This window comes from Salmo trutta, chromosome 3 (assembly GCF_901001165.1).
Source record: "Salmo trutta chromosome 3, fSalTru1.1, whole genome shotgun sequence".
NCBI classification, from domain to species: domain Eukaryota; kingdom Metazoa; phylum Chordata; class Actinopteri; order Salmoniformes; family Salmonidae; genus Salmo; species Salmo trutta.
In genome coordinates, this window is record NC_042959.1 from 23,044,643 (window position 1) to 23,058,166 (window position 13,524).

A 13,524-nucleotide genomic window follows, 5' to 3' on the forward strand; every position below is an offset into this window, starting at 1 on the left:
GGGCTGCGCATCAACACTCCTCTCCGACATCAACGGGAGCTTTCACAACTCCAGGAGAAGGGGGAAAAAGAGAGAAGGATGTGTGTGTGAGAGAGAGAGGTACAGAAAGAATGGGCAAGGGAAGGGTGTGAACGAAAGACAAAAACAGAGTAATAGATCAAGAGATCAAGAGCGGGATGGAGGGGGAGAGAGAAAAAGGGAGAGGGAGATACCTTGCCCTGATGTGATTCAGATTGAGTCAATCACAGTCAGTGCCAGCCAGCCAGCCTAAATCAGTCAGTCAGCCAGCCAGCCAGTCAGCCAGCCAGTCTCAGTCAGTCAGCCAGTCTCAGTCAGTCAGTCAGCCAGCCAGTCTCAGTCAGTCAGTCAGCCAGCCAGTCTCAGTCAGTCAGCCAGCCAGCCAGTCTCAGTCAGTCAGCCAGCCAGCCAGCCAGTCTCAGTCAGCCAGCCAGTCTCAGTCAGCCAGCCAGTCTCAGTCAGCCAGCCAGTCTCAGTCTCAGCCAGCCAGCCTCAGTCTCAGTCAGCCAGCCTCAGTCTGCCAGTCTCAGTCAGCCAGCCAGTCTCAGTCAGCCAGCCTCAGTCTCAGTCAGCCAGCCAGCCAGTCTCAGTCAGCCAGCCAGCCAGTCTCAGTCAGCCAGCCAGCCAGTCTCAGTCAGCCAGCCAGCCAGTCTCAGTCAGCCAGCCAGTCTCAGTCAGCCAGCCAGTCTCAGTCTCAGTCAGTCAGCCAGCCAGTCTCAGTCTCAGTCAGCCTGCCAGCCACAGTCTCAGTCTCAGTCAGCCAGCCAGCCACAGTCTCAGTCTCAGTCAGCCAGCCAGCCAGCCACAGTCTCAGTCAGCCAGCCAGTCTCAGTCAGCCAGTCTCAGTCTCAGTCAGCCAGTCTCAGTCAGCCAGTCTCAGTCAGCCAGCCAGTCTCAGTCAGCCAGCCAGTCTCAGTCAGCCAGCCAGTCTCAGTCAGCCAGCCAGTCTCAGTCAGCCAGCCAGTCTCAGTCAGCCAGCCAGTCTCAGTCAGCCAGCCAGCCAGTCTCAGTCAGCCAGCCAGTCTCAGTCAGCCAGCCAGTCTCAGTCAGCCAGCCAGCCAGTCTCAGTCTCAGTCAGCCAGCCAGTCTCAGTCAGCCAGCCAGTCTCAGTCAGCCAGCCAGTCTCAGTCAGCCAGCCAGTCTCAGTCTCAGTCTCAGTCAGCCAGCCAGTCTCAGTCAGCCAGCCAGCCAGTCTCAGTCAGCCAGCCAGTCTCAGTCAGCCAGCCAGCCAGTCTCAGTCTCAGTCAGCCAGCCAGTCTCAGTCAGCCAGCCAGTCTCAGTCAGCCAGCCAGTCTCAGTCAGCCAGCCAGTCTCAGTCAGCCAGCCAGTCTCAGTCTCAGTCTCAGTCAGCCAGCCAGTCTCAGTCTCAGTCAGCCAGCCAGTCTCAGTCAGCCAGCCAGTCTCAGTCAGCCAGCCAGTCTCAGTCTCAGTCAGCCAGCCAGTCTCAGTCTCAGTCAGCCAGCCAGTCTCAGTCTCAGTCAGCCAGCCAGTCTCAGTCAGCCAGCCAGTCTCAGTCAGCCAGCCAGTCTCAGTCAGTCAGTCAGCCACAGTCAGTCAGTCAGCCAGCCAGCCTCAGTCAGTCAGTCAGCCAGCCTCAGTCAGTCAGTCAGCCAGCCAGTCTCAGTCAGTCAGTCAGCCAGCCAGTCTCAGTCAGTCAGTCAGCCAGCCAGTCTCAGTCAGTCAGTCAGCCAGCCAGTCTCAGTCAGTCAGTCAGCCAGCCAGTCTCAGTCAGTCAGTCAGCCAGCCAGTCTCAGTCAGTCAGTCAGCCAGCCAGTCTCAGTCAGTCAGTCAGCCAGCCAGTCTCAGTCAGTCAGTCAGCCAGCCAGTCTCAGTCAGTCAGTCAGCCAGCCAGCCTCAGTCAGTCAGCCAGCCAGCCAGTCTCAGTCAGTCAGCCAGCCAGCCAGTCTCAGTCAGTCAGTCAGCCAGCCAGCCAGTCTCAGTCAGCCAGTCTCAGTCAGCCAGCCAGTCTCAGTCTCAGTCAGCCAGCCAGTCTCAGTCTCAGTCAGCCAGCCAGTCTCAGTCTCAGTCAGCCAGCAGTCAGTCAGCCAGCCAGTCAGTCAGCCAGCCAGTCTCAGTCAGCCAGCCAGTCTCAGTCAGCCAGTCTCAGTCTCAGTCAGCCAGTCTCAGTCTCAGTCAGCCAGTCTCAGTCAGCCAGCCAGTCTCAGTCAGCCAGTCTCAGTCAGCCAGCCAGCCAGTCTCAGTCAGCCAGTCTCAGTCTCAGTCAGCCAGCCAGTCTCAGTCTCAGTCAGCCAGCCAGTCTCAGTGTCAGTCAGCCAGCCAGTCTCAGTCAGCCAGTCTCAGTCTCAGTCAGCCAGCCAGTCTCAGTCTCAGTCAGCCAGCCAGTCTCAGTCAGCCAGCCAGTCTCAGTCAGCCAGCCAGTCTCAGTCTCAGTCAGCCAGCCAGTCTCAGTCTCAGTCAGCCAGCCAGTCTCAGTCAGCCAGCCTCAGTCTCAGTCAGCCAGCCAGCCAGTCTCAGTCAGCCAGCCAGCCAGTCTCAGTCAGCCAGCCAGCCAGTCTCAGTCAGCCAGCCAGTCTCAGTCAGCCAGCCAGTCTCAGTCTCAGTCAGTCAGCCAGCCAGTCTCAGTCTCAGTCAGCCTGCCAGCCACAGTCTCAGTCTCAGTCAGCCAGCCAGCCACAGTCTCAGTCTCAGTCAGCCAGCCAGCCAGCCACAGTCTCAGTCAGCCAGCCAGTCTCAGTCAGCCAGTCTCAGTCTCAGTCAGCCAGTCTCAGTCAGCCAGTCTCAGTCAGCCAGCCAGTCTCAGTCAGCCAGCCAGTCTCAGTCAGCCAGCCAGTCTCAGTCAGCCAGCCAGTCTCAGTCAGCCAGCCAGTCTCAGTCAGCCAGCCAGTCTCAGTCAGCCAGCCAGTCTCAGTCAGCCAGCCAGCCAGTCTCAGTCAGCCAGCCAGTCTCAGTCAGCCAGCCAGCCAGTCTCAGTCAGCCAGCCAGCCAGTCTCAGTCTCAGTCAGCCGGCCAGTCTCAGTCAGCCAGCCAGTCTCAGTCAGCCAGCCAGTCTCAGTCAGCCAGCCAGTCTCAGTCTCAGTCTCAGTCAGCCAGCCAGTCTCAGTCAGCCAGCCAGCCAGTCTCAGCCAGCCAGCCAGTCTCAGTCAGCAGCAGCCAGTTCATCTCAGTCAGCCAGCCAGTCTCAGTCAGCCAGCCAGTCTCAGTCAGCCAGCCAGTCTCAGTCAGCCAGCCAGTCCAGTCAGCCAGCCAGTCTCAGTCTCAGTCTCAGTCAGCCAGCCAGTCTCAGTCTCAGTCAGCCAGCCAGTCTCAGTCAGCAAGCCACAGTCTCAGTCTCAGTCAGCCAGCCAGTCTCAGTCTCAGTCAGCCAGCCAGTCTCAGTCAGCCAGCCAGTCTCAGTCTCAGTCAGCCAAGCCAGTCTCAGTCAGCCAGCCAGCTCAGTCAGTCAGTCAAGCCAAGCCTCAGTCAGTCAGTCAGCCAAGCCAGTTCTCAGTCAGTCAGTCAGCCAGCCCTCAGTCAGTCAGTCAGCAGCCGTCCAGTCAGTCAGTCAGCCAGCCAGGTCTCAGTCAGTCAGTCAGCCAGCCAGTCTCAGTCAGTCAGTCAGCCAGCAGTCTCAGTCAGTCAGTCAGCCAGCCAGTCTCAGTCAGTCAGTCAGCCAGCCAGTCTCAGTCAGTCAGTCAGCCAGCCAGTCTCAGTCAGTCAGTCAGCCAGCCAGTCTCAGTCAGTCAGTCAGCCAGCCAGTCTCAGTCAGTCAGTCAGCCAGCCAGTCTCAGTCAGTCAGTCAGCCAGCCAGTCTCAGTCAGTCAGTCAGCCAGCCAGCCTCAGTCAGTCAGCCAGCCAGCCAGTCTCAGTCAGTCAGCCAGCCAGCCAGTCTCAGTCAGTCAGTCAGCCAGCCAGCCAGTCTCAGTCAGCCAGTCTCAGTCAGCCAGCCAGTCTCAGTCTCAGTCAGCCAGCCAGTCTCAGTCTCAGTCAGCCAGCCAGTCTCAGTCTCAGTCAGCCAGCCAGTCTCAGTCAGCCAGCCAGTCTCAGTCAGCCAGCCAGTCTCAGTCAGCCAGTCTCAGTCTCAGTCAGCCAGTCTCAGTCTCAGTCAGCCAGTCTCAGTCAGCCAGCCAGTCTCAGTCAGCCAGTCTCAGTCAGCCAGCCAGCCAGTCTCAGTCAGCCAGTCTCAGTCTCAGTCAGCCAGCCAGTCTCAGTCTCAGTCAGCCAGCCAGTCTCAGTGTCAGTCAGCCAGCCAGTCTCAGTCAGCCAGTCTCAGTCTCAGTCAGCCAGCCAGTCTCAGTCTCAGTCAGCCAGCCAGTCTCAGTCAGCCAGCCAGTCTCAGTCAGCCAGCCAGTCTCAGTCTCAGTCAGCCAGCCAGTCTCAGTCTCAGTCAGCCAGCCAGTCTCAGTCAGTCAGTCAGCCACAGTCAGTCAGTCAGCCACAGTCAGTCAGCCAGCCAGCCAGTCTCAGTCAGCCAGCCAGTCTCAGTCAGTCAGTCAGCCAGCCAGTCTCAGTCAGTCAGTCAGCCAGCCAGCCTCAGTCAGTCAGTCAGTCAGCCAGCCAGCCAGTCTCAGTCAGTCAGTCAGTCAGCCAGCCAGCCAGTCTCAGTCAGTCAGTCAGTCAGCCAGCCAGTCTCAGTCAGTCAGTCAGTCAGCCAGCCAGTCTCAGTCAGTCAGTCAGCCAGCCAGCCAGTCTCAGTCAGTCAGTCAGCCAGCCAGCCAGTCTCAGTCAGTCAGTCAGTCAGCCAGCCAGTCTCAGTCAGTCAGTCAGCCAGCCAGCCAGCCAGTCTCAGTCAGTCAGTCAGCCAGCCAGCCAGTCTCAGTCAGCCAGCCAGTCTCAGTCTCAGTCAGCCAGCCAGTCTCAGCCAGCCAGCCAGTCTCAGCCAGCCAGCCAGTCTCAGCCAGCCAGTCTAAGTCAGTCAGCCAGCCAGTCTCAGTCAGCCAGCCAGCCAGTCTCAGTCAGTCAGCCAGCCAGTCTCAGTCAGCCAGTCTCAGTCAGCCAGTCTCAGTCAGCCAGTCTCAGTCTCAGTCAGCCAGTCTCAGTCAGCCAGCCAGCCAGTCTCAGTCAGCCAGCCAGCCAGTCTCAGTCAGCCAGTCTCAGTCAGCCAGCCAGCCAGTCTCAGCCAGCCAGTCTCAGTCAGCCAGTCTCAGTCAGCCAGTCTCAGTCAACCAGTCTCAGTCAGACAGTCTCAGTCAGCCAGTCTCAGTCTGTCAGCCAGCCAGTCTCAGTCAGCCAGCCAGCCAGTCTCAGTCAGCCAGCCAGCCAGTCTCAGTCAGCCAGCCAGCCAGTCTCAGTCAGCCAGCCAGCCAGTCTCAGTCAGCCAGCCAGCCAGTCTCAGTCAGCCAGCCAGCCAGTCTCAGTCAGCCAGCCAGCCAGTGTCAGTCAGCCAGCCAGCCAGTCTCAGCCAGCCAGTCAGCCAGTCAGCCAGTCTCAGCCAGCCAGTCTCAGCCAGCCAGTCCCAGCCAGCCAGTCCCAGCCAGCCAGTCCCAGCCAGCCAGTCTCAGCCAGCCAGTCTCAGTCAGCCAGCCAGCCAGTGTCAGTCAGCCAGCCAGCCAGTCTCAGCCAGCCAGTCAGCCAGCCAGCCAGCCAGTCTCAGCCAGCCAGTCTCAGCCAGCCAGTCCCAGCCAGCCAGTCTCAGTCAGCTAGCCAGCCAGTCTCAGTCAGCCAGCCAGCCAGCCAGCCAGTCTCAGCCAGTCAGCCAGCCTCAGCCAGCCAGCCAGCCTCAGCCAGCCAGCCTCAGTCTCAGCCAGCCTCAGTCTCAGCCAGCCTCAGCCTCAGCCAGCCTCAGCCAGCCTCAGCCTCAGCCAGCCTCAGCCTCAGCCAGCCTCAGCCTCAGCCAGCCTCAGCCAGCCTCAGCCAGCCTCATCCTCAGTCAGCCAGCCAGCCAGTCTCAGCCAGCCAGCCAGTCTCAGCCAGCCAGCCAGTCTCAGTCAGCCAGCCAGCCAGTCTCAGTCAGCCAGCCAGCCAGTCTCAGCCAGCCAGCCAGTCTCAGTCAGCCAGCCAGTCTCAGTCAGCCAGCCAGCCAGTCTCAGTCAGCCAGCCAGCCAGCCAGTCTCAGTCAGCCAGCCAGTCTCAGCCAGCCAGTCCCAGCCAGCCAGCCAGCCTCAGCCAGCCAGTCTCAGTCAGCCAGCCAGCCAGCCAGTCTCAGTCAGCCAGCCAGTCTCAGCCAGCCAGTCCCAGCCAGCCAGCCTCAGCCAGCCAGCCAGTGTCAGTCAGCCAGCCAGTCTCAGCCAGCCAGTCTCAGTCAGCCAGCCAGCCAGTGTCAGTCAGCCAGCCAGCCAGCCAGTCTCAGCCAGCCAGTCCCAGTCAGCCAGCCAGTCCCAGCCAGCCAGTCCCAGCCAGCCAGTCTCAGCCAGCCAGTCTCAGCCAGCCAGCCAGCCAGTCTCAGTCAGTCAGCCAGCCAGTCTCAGTCAGCCAGCCAGCCAGTCTCAGTCAGTCAGCCAGCCAGCGTCAGCCAGCCAGCCAGTCTCAGCCAGCCAGCCAGTCTCAGTCTCAGCCAGCCAGTCTCAGTCTCAGCCAGCCAGCCTCAGTCTCAGCCAGCCAGCCTCAGTCTCAGCCAGCCAGCCTCAGTCTCAGCCAGCCTAAGTCTCAGCCAGCCTCAGTCTCAGCCAGCCTCAGTGCCAGCCAGCCTCAGTGCCAGCCAGCCTCAGTGCCAGCCAGTCTCAGCCAGCCAGCCTCAGCCAGCCAGCCTCAGCCAGCCAGCCTCAGCCAGCCAGTCTCAGTCAGCCAGTCTCAGTCAGCCAGTCTGTTAGCCAGCCAGCCAGCCAGCCAGTCTCAGTTAGCCAGCCAGCCAGCCAGTCTCAGTTAGCCAGCCAGCCAGTCTCAGTCAGCCAGTCTCAGTCAGCCAGTCTCAGCCAGCCAGTCAGCCAGCCAGTCTCAGCCAGCCAGCCAGCCAGTCTCAGCCAGTCTCAGCCAGCCAGTCTCAGCCAGCCAGTCTCAGCCAGCCTGCCAGCCAGTCTCAGCCAGCCAGCCAGCCAGCCAGTCTCAGCCAGCCAGCCAGCCAGTCTCAGCCAGCCAGCCAGCCAGTCTCAGCCAGCCAGCCAGCCAGTCTCAGCCAGCCAGCCAGCCAGTCTCAGCCAGCCAGCCAGCCAGTCTCAGCCAGCCAGCCAGCCAGGCTCAGCCAGCCAGCCAGCCAGGCTCAGCCAGCCAGCCAGCCAGGCTCAGCCAGCCAGCCTCAGTCCCAGCCAGCCAGCCTCAGTCCCAGCCAGCCAGCCTCAGTCCCAGCCAGCCAGCCTCAGTCCCAGCCAGCCAGCCTCAGTCCCAGCCAGCCAGCCTCAGTCCCAGCCAGCCAGCCTCAGTCCCAGCCAGCCAGCCTCAGTCCCAGCCAGCCAGCCTCAGTCCCAGCCATCCAGCCTCCGTCCCAGCAAGCCTCCGTCCCAGCCAGCCAGCCAGCCTCAGTCAGCCAGCCAGCCAGTCTCAGCCAGCCAGCCAGACTCAGTCTCAGTTAGCCTCAGCCAGCCTCAGCCAGCCAGTCTCAGTCAGCCAGCCAGCCAGTCTCAGCCAGCCAGTCTCAGCCAGCCTCAGTCTCAGCCAGCCTCAGTCTCAGCCAGCCACAGTCTCAGCCAGCCACAGTCTCAGCCAGCCACAGTCTCAGCCAGCCACAGTCTCAGCCAGCCACAGTCTCAGCCAGCCACAGTCTCAGCCAGCCACAGTCTCAGCCAGCCACAGTCTCAGCCAGCCACAGTCTCAGCCAGCCACAGTCTCAGCCAGCCACAGTCTCAGCCAGCCACAGTCTCAGCCAGCCACAGTCTCAGCCAGCCTCAGTCTCAGCCAGCCTCAGTCTCAGCCAGCCAGCCAGCCAATCTCAGCCAGCCAGCCAGCCAGCCAGCCAGCCAGCCAGTCTCAGCCAGCCAGCCAGTCAGCCAGACTCAGCCAGCCAGTCAGTCTCAGTCAGCCAGCCAGTCTCAATCAGCCAGCCAGCCTCAGTGTCAGCCAGCCAGCCAGCCAGCCAGCCAGCCCGCCCGCCTCAGTCTGTCAGCCGGCCTCAGTCTGTCAGCCTCAGCCGGCCTCCGCCTCAGCCGGCTTCCGCCTCAGCCGGCCTCCGACTGCCTGGGCCTGCCTGCCTGGGCCTGCCTGCCTGGGCCTGCCTGCCTGGGCCTGCCTGCCTGGGCCTGCCTGCCTGGGCCTGCCTGCCTGCCTGCCTGCCTGGGCCGGCCTGCCTGCCTGGGCCGGCCTGCCTGCGACTGCCTGGGCGGGCCGGCCTGCCTGCGACTGTCTGGGCCGGCCTGCCTCGGCCTGCCTGGGCCGGCCTGCCTGGGCCTGCCTGGGCCGGCCTGCCTGGGCCTGCCTGGGCCGGCCTGCCTGGGCCTGCCTGGGCCGGCCTGCCTGGGCCTGCCTGCCTGGGCCTGCCTGGGCCTGCCTGCCTGGGCCTGCCTGCCTGGGCCTGCCTGCCTGCCTGCCTGCGACTGCCTGGGCCGGCCTGCCTGCCTGCGACTGCCTGGGCCGGCCTGCCTCGGCCTGCCTGCCTGGGCCTGCCTGCCTGCCTGCCGGCCTGCCTGCCTGCCTGCCGGCCTGCCTCGGCAGGCCGGCAGGCCGGAAGGCCGAGGCAGGCCGGCAGGCCGAGGCAGGCAGGCAGGCCGGCAGGCCGAGGCAGGCAGGCAGGCCGGCCCAGGCAGGCCCAGGCAGTCGGAGGCAGGCAGGCAGGCAGGCAGGCAGGCCGGCCGAGGCAGGCAGGCAGGCAGGCCCAGGCAGTCGGAGGCAGGCAGGCAGGCAGGCCGGCCGGCCGGCCGAGGCAGGCAGGCAGGCAGGCAGGCCGGCCGAGGCAGGCAGGCAGGCAGGCCGGCCGGCCAAGGCAGGCAGAAAGAAAGCTACTTTCATGAGGCATGGGCTATTGGAAGACAGAAAGACATGTACAAAATCTTGCAGCAACACATTTTCTGTGATCACGAAAAGCCTTTTAACAACTTGATACTTAACAGTCGTGTGCAGTAGCCTGGTGACATATGCCTGGTCCTAGAATAACACATTTAAGGCCTTTACAGTTGGCACACTGTCCTCCATCGCCAGCTTCCTTACTGCGGTTTCACATTTCATAGCACTTAGCCTTTGGGATTACACATCAAATCTCTCTGCCTCACTCTGCCATACCAACTGCTGCTATGGCAACGGCAGGGGAGCCGTGGTGGATGACAGAGCTGTGTATGAGAGAGGAGAAAGAACAAGAGAAAGTGCATGTGATGTGTATCAGTTTGTGTACGTGTGTATTGATTTGGTTTGAGTGTGTGTGCGCGTACGAGTATCGGTTCGGTTTGCGTGAGAGCCGCTGGTGTCTCGGTATCATAGCACTCCAAAGCCATTCTAGTAATTCTAGGGAGTTTGTTGCTCCCATAATAGCCGAGGACCATGCCAGGAAGGGGTAATGATCAACAGCAGGACAGAGAGAAGGCTATTAGAAGAGCTGGAGCTTAGCTGTTGGAGACACATTTAACAAAAAGGCACCACCTATATGAATATTATTAGAGACATCCATAGGACACTGATTACTAAGAAGATATCTTAGTTGCAACCATACTGTATGGGAGATGGTGGTTAACACATAGGTTAAGTATGACTGCTCTATTCAAATAGAGCAATAGGAGATTTATGTGTGATTAAATTGGTGTCAAATTGTAGCATGTGTGTGTGCTCGATTATGTGTGTGCGCATGATTATGTGTGGTGTGTGCCTGCACACGTCAGAGAGAAAATAACAGTGGGCTTTCATATCTTTAAAGATCTAGCACACTTCCAAGGCCTACTGTTCCACTGCAGATTGCATTGTGCCTCTACTTTTATGTCCTGGTAAAGCTGGATTGATTGGTTTTTAACGTCGCTTTTTATAAAAGTTCTGTGTCAAGTGGGTCAAACGTTACATCACAGACTGTAGCCTTCGACTGGAGAGTGAAAAATAACTGGAAATTACTGAGACACTATATATTCATTACATTTAAGTATGTGAGTGAGCAGTGAACAAGAAAACTGCTGCACGTACTATAGCTGAAGCCATGTCAACAGAAGCACTAGCATTACTTGTAGTTGATATTACGTCGCAACAAAAATAAAATAAAAGGCCATTAAATATAACTTACATTGTGGGCGCATCATCTAAATTAGATGGGGTGTAAAAGTCCTCATAAAACATGTTAGGTCATTGCTAAGTCCTGTCCCCATAAGCTAGCCCTAAATCGCCTTTATAAACCCCCGTCCCAGTATATTACTATATGAAGCGGTGTGCTGTTGCCCGATGTGACGTCTCTGTGGTAAAGTTGGCAACGCTGGCGGGACTCACCACAATCATCTCCGAAGGTTCCAGAACGATGCACTCACATCCACGTCTCAGGCTCCCTGCAGAACGCTTTCCAAAACTGGTGAGAGAGAACAAATGACAGACAGAAAAAAGAAGAGTTTAGGGAAAACAACTTTTAATACATTTTGCTTGGCATCGGTGGGATTCAATCTGGAATTCTGTTATTCCTGTTCAAATGATAGACAAACATTCCTTCTTGAACGGCTTGTAAGTAAGCATTTCACAGTAAGGTCTACACCTGTTGTATTCGGTACATGTGACAAATACAATTCGATTTGAAGTTGGATAAGTCGTCAGAGTAAAAATACACTTCAAGTGGAAAATTCCTGGATGAAGAATGAAGACCGCAAGAGTTGTATGATGCATTCAGTCCCCAAAATGTGTGTTGATGTGACTCCCAAATACACTATTAGGGAGTCACATAACAGTACATAAAAAAAAAGTATGTTGTGTAAATTCCCCCAGTGTACATACATATACAAAAGTACATGGACATCCATCAAATTAGTGGATTTGTCTATTTCAGCCACACCTGTTGCTGACAGGTGTATACAATTGAGCACACAGCCATGCAATCTCTATAGACAAACATTGGCAGTAGAATAGTCCGTACTGAAGAGCACAGTGACTTTCAACGTGGCCCCATCATAGGATGCCACCTTTCCAACAAGTTTGTCAAATGTCTGCCAAGCTAGAGCTGCAGCGGTCAACTGTAAGTGCTCTTATTGTGAAATGGAAACATCTAGGAGCAACAACGGCTCAGCTGCGAAGTGGCAGGCCACACAAGCTCATAGAATGGGACCCCCGAGAGCTGACGCGTGTAGTGTAAAAATCGTCTGTCCTTGGTTGCAACACTCACTACCGAGATCCAAACGGCCTCTGGAAGCAACGTCAGCACAATAACTGTTCTTCGGGAGCTTCAAAAAATGTTTTCCATGGCCGAGCAGCCACACACAAGCCTAATATCACCATGTGCAATGCCAAGCATCGGCTGGAGTGGTTTAAAGCTTTCCACCATTTGACTCTGGAGCAACATAAATGTATTCTCTGGAGTGATGAATCACGCTTCACCATCTGGCAGTCCGACGAACGAATTTGGGTTTGGCAGATGCCAGGAGAACGCAACCTGCCCTAATGCATAGTACCAACTGTAAAGTTTGGTGGAGGAGGAATAATGATCTGGAGCTGGAATTTGTGGTCCTAGCAACTGGACCTTTTTTTGAACACCATAATGTTTGTCTTACTGAGATTTACAATTAGGGCCCAGGTCTGACAGAATCTTTGCAGAAGATCTAGGTGCTGCTGTAGGCTGCTCTCAGTTGGGGACAGAAGCACCAGATCATCAGCAAACAGTAGACATTTGACTTCAGATTCAAGTAGGGTCAAGCCGGGTGCTGCAGACTGTTGTAGTGCCATGCCCTCGCCAATTCGATGATATACATGTTGAAGAGGGTGGGGCTCAAGCTGCATCCCTGTCTCACCCCACGACCCTGTGGAAAGAAATGTGTTTTTTTGCCAATTTTAATCACACACAGTGTACATGGATTTTAGAATGTCATGTCGTTTTTGTTTATATAAATGCTGCAGTTGCCACTCAAGTTTTTTCTTCCAATTGTAAACAGTATGAAATAACTAGCTAGTTAGCGGTGTGTGCTAAAAGTGTTTCAAATCGGTGACGCCACTTGGTCTGAGACCTTGCAGTAGTTGTGTTCTTTGCTATGTACGGCCATGGCTTTTGTGTAACGATGCTTCAAGGGTGACTGTTGCTGATGTGTTCAGAGGGTCCCTGATTCAAGCCCAGGTTGGGGCGAGGAGAGGAATGGAAGCAACACTGTTACATTGATGCTGTGGACCCGAATCACTCGGTTGGGCTCTGACTTGTGTTTGCTGCAGAAAATGAGAAGTGCAAAGGGGGTGAGTGTAACCAGTGTAAAATGGCTAGCTAGTTAGTGGTGCACGCTTGTAAAGTTTCAAATCTATGAGGTCAATCGGTGTGAGACCTTGAAGTCGTTGTTACCCCTGTGGCTTTTGTGAAGCGATAGGTAATGATGCTTCATGGGAGGCAGTTGTTGATGTATTCAGGGGGTCCCTGGTTTAAGCCCAGGTTGGGGCAAGGGGCAGGAAGGAATAAAAACTGTTACACATGTGACTCTATCAATGCTTCTTTCACAATCCTGTTTGTTCCCATTAGTCGTAAATTATAGTATTTCAAGGTTATATTTGATGACTGACAAGATTTTTTTTTAAAACATGTCGTCTAACCGTGTTCTAAAAGAAGGACTGATGTGCAGGGCTACTACAATATGTTGAGTGTGTTAAGCTGTGTGGGGTTAATGCCAATCATTACTGTTTGACTTGACCGGTGATGAGACTGCCTGCGGCTTATGCACTCTTAGCTGTGAGACCACCAAATAGCGTGTTCAATCATGCCCTTCCATTTACATTCCTTTCCATAAGTACTCCGACACGCCATTTCATAGTGTTCTTTCTGAAAATGCCACAGTATATGAGCTAATAAGGTTATGTATGAAGAGAGGGTATAGGGGGAAGGGGGGTTGACTTCCACATGTGGGACTTGTTTAGGCGTCAATACACTACAACTTCCCCCACCTGGCCAGACGAGTCATAGCAATGCTATAGGTTTACGGTTTGGGAATGTAAATCAGAAGATGGAAACAGTAAAAGGTTACAAGTTCAAATTGCTTTTTTAACAGACAAAGATTAAACCCCTGGTTATGCAAGATTTTTGCTGCTTGGAGGTGGTGAAGCCACAAGGAGGTGGGCGGAGAGAGTGCCTCAGGGGTAATCAAAGTCAATGCAAACATAACCGGGAAACGAATGGTTTAAGGTCTCCAACCAACACCAACCGACCAAAGGCTAAACAGACAGTCAGATGGTTAGAGGGCATCGAAAGAGTGCAGAGCATTTGATGCCTTCTCGCCCATCCAACACAAACACAAACAAATGCCATTCGGGCACATGGTAAGCCTTCCTGAACTGTAAATAGAAGCCGACATCCAGGCAAAGAATTCACAAGTGACTTGTGACTAATGACTCATACATTTTACTTCCCGATATATAACTTGATGCTTCAATGACGCTGAAATAGGGTGGAGTGCATCCATTTTGGGTACACGTCAGGTGGAGTGCATCTGAAAACATCAAATCATGCCTAGTGTCTACTCTCATATATTTCCCCACAAATTCAAAAGCACAAAGGTAAAGGTAGTGTTAGTTCAGTTGCCAAACGGATATATAACCTCAACCCAACAAATCTTTCTGCTGAGC

The 13,524-nt window shown here is 56.1% G+C and overlaps 1 protein-coding gene across 1 annotated transcript in view; it reads right to left on the bottom strand.

Moving 5' to 3' along the window:
* Positions 1-13,524, bottom strand: part of LOC115170583 (rap guanine nucleotide exchange factor 2-like) — a 153,006-nt gene that overhangs the window by 66,072 nt on the left and 73,410 nt on the right. The window contains 1 exon segment of the mRNA XM_029726850.1: positions 10,219-10,294. Coding sequence (XP_029582710.1) covers positions 10,219-10,294 — 76 coding nt within the window.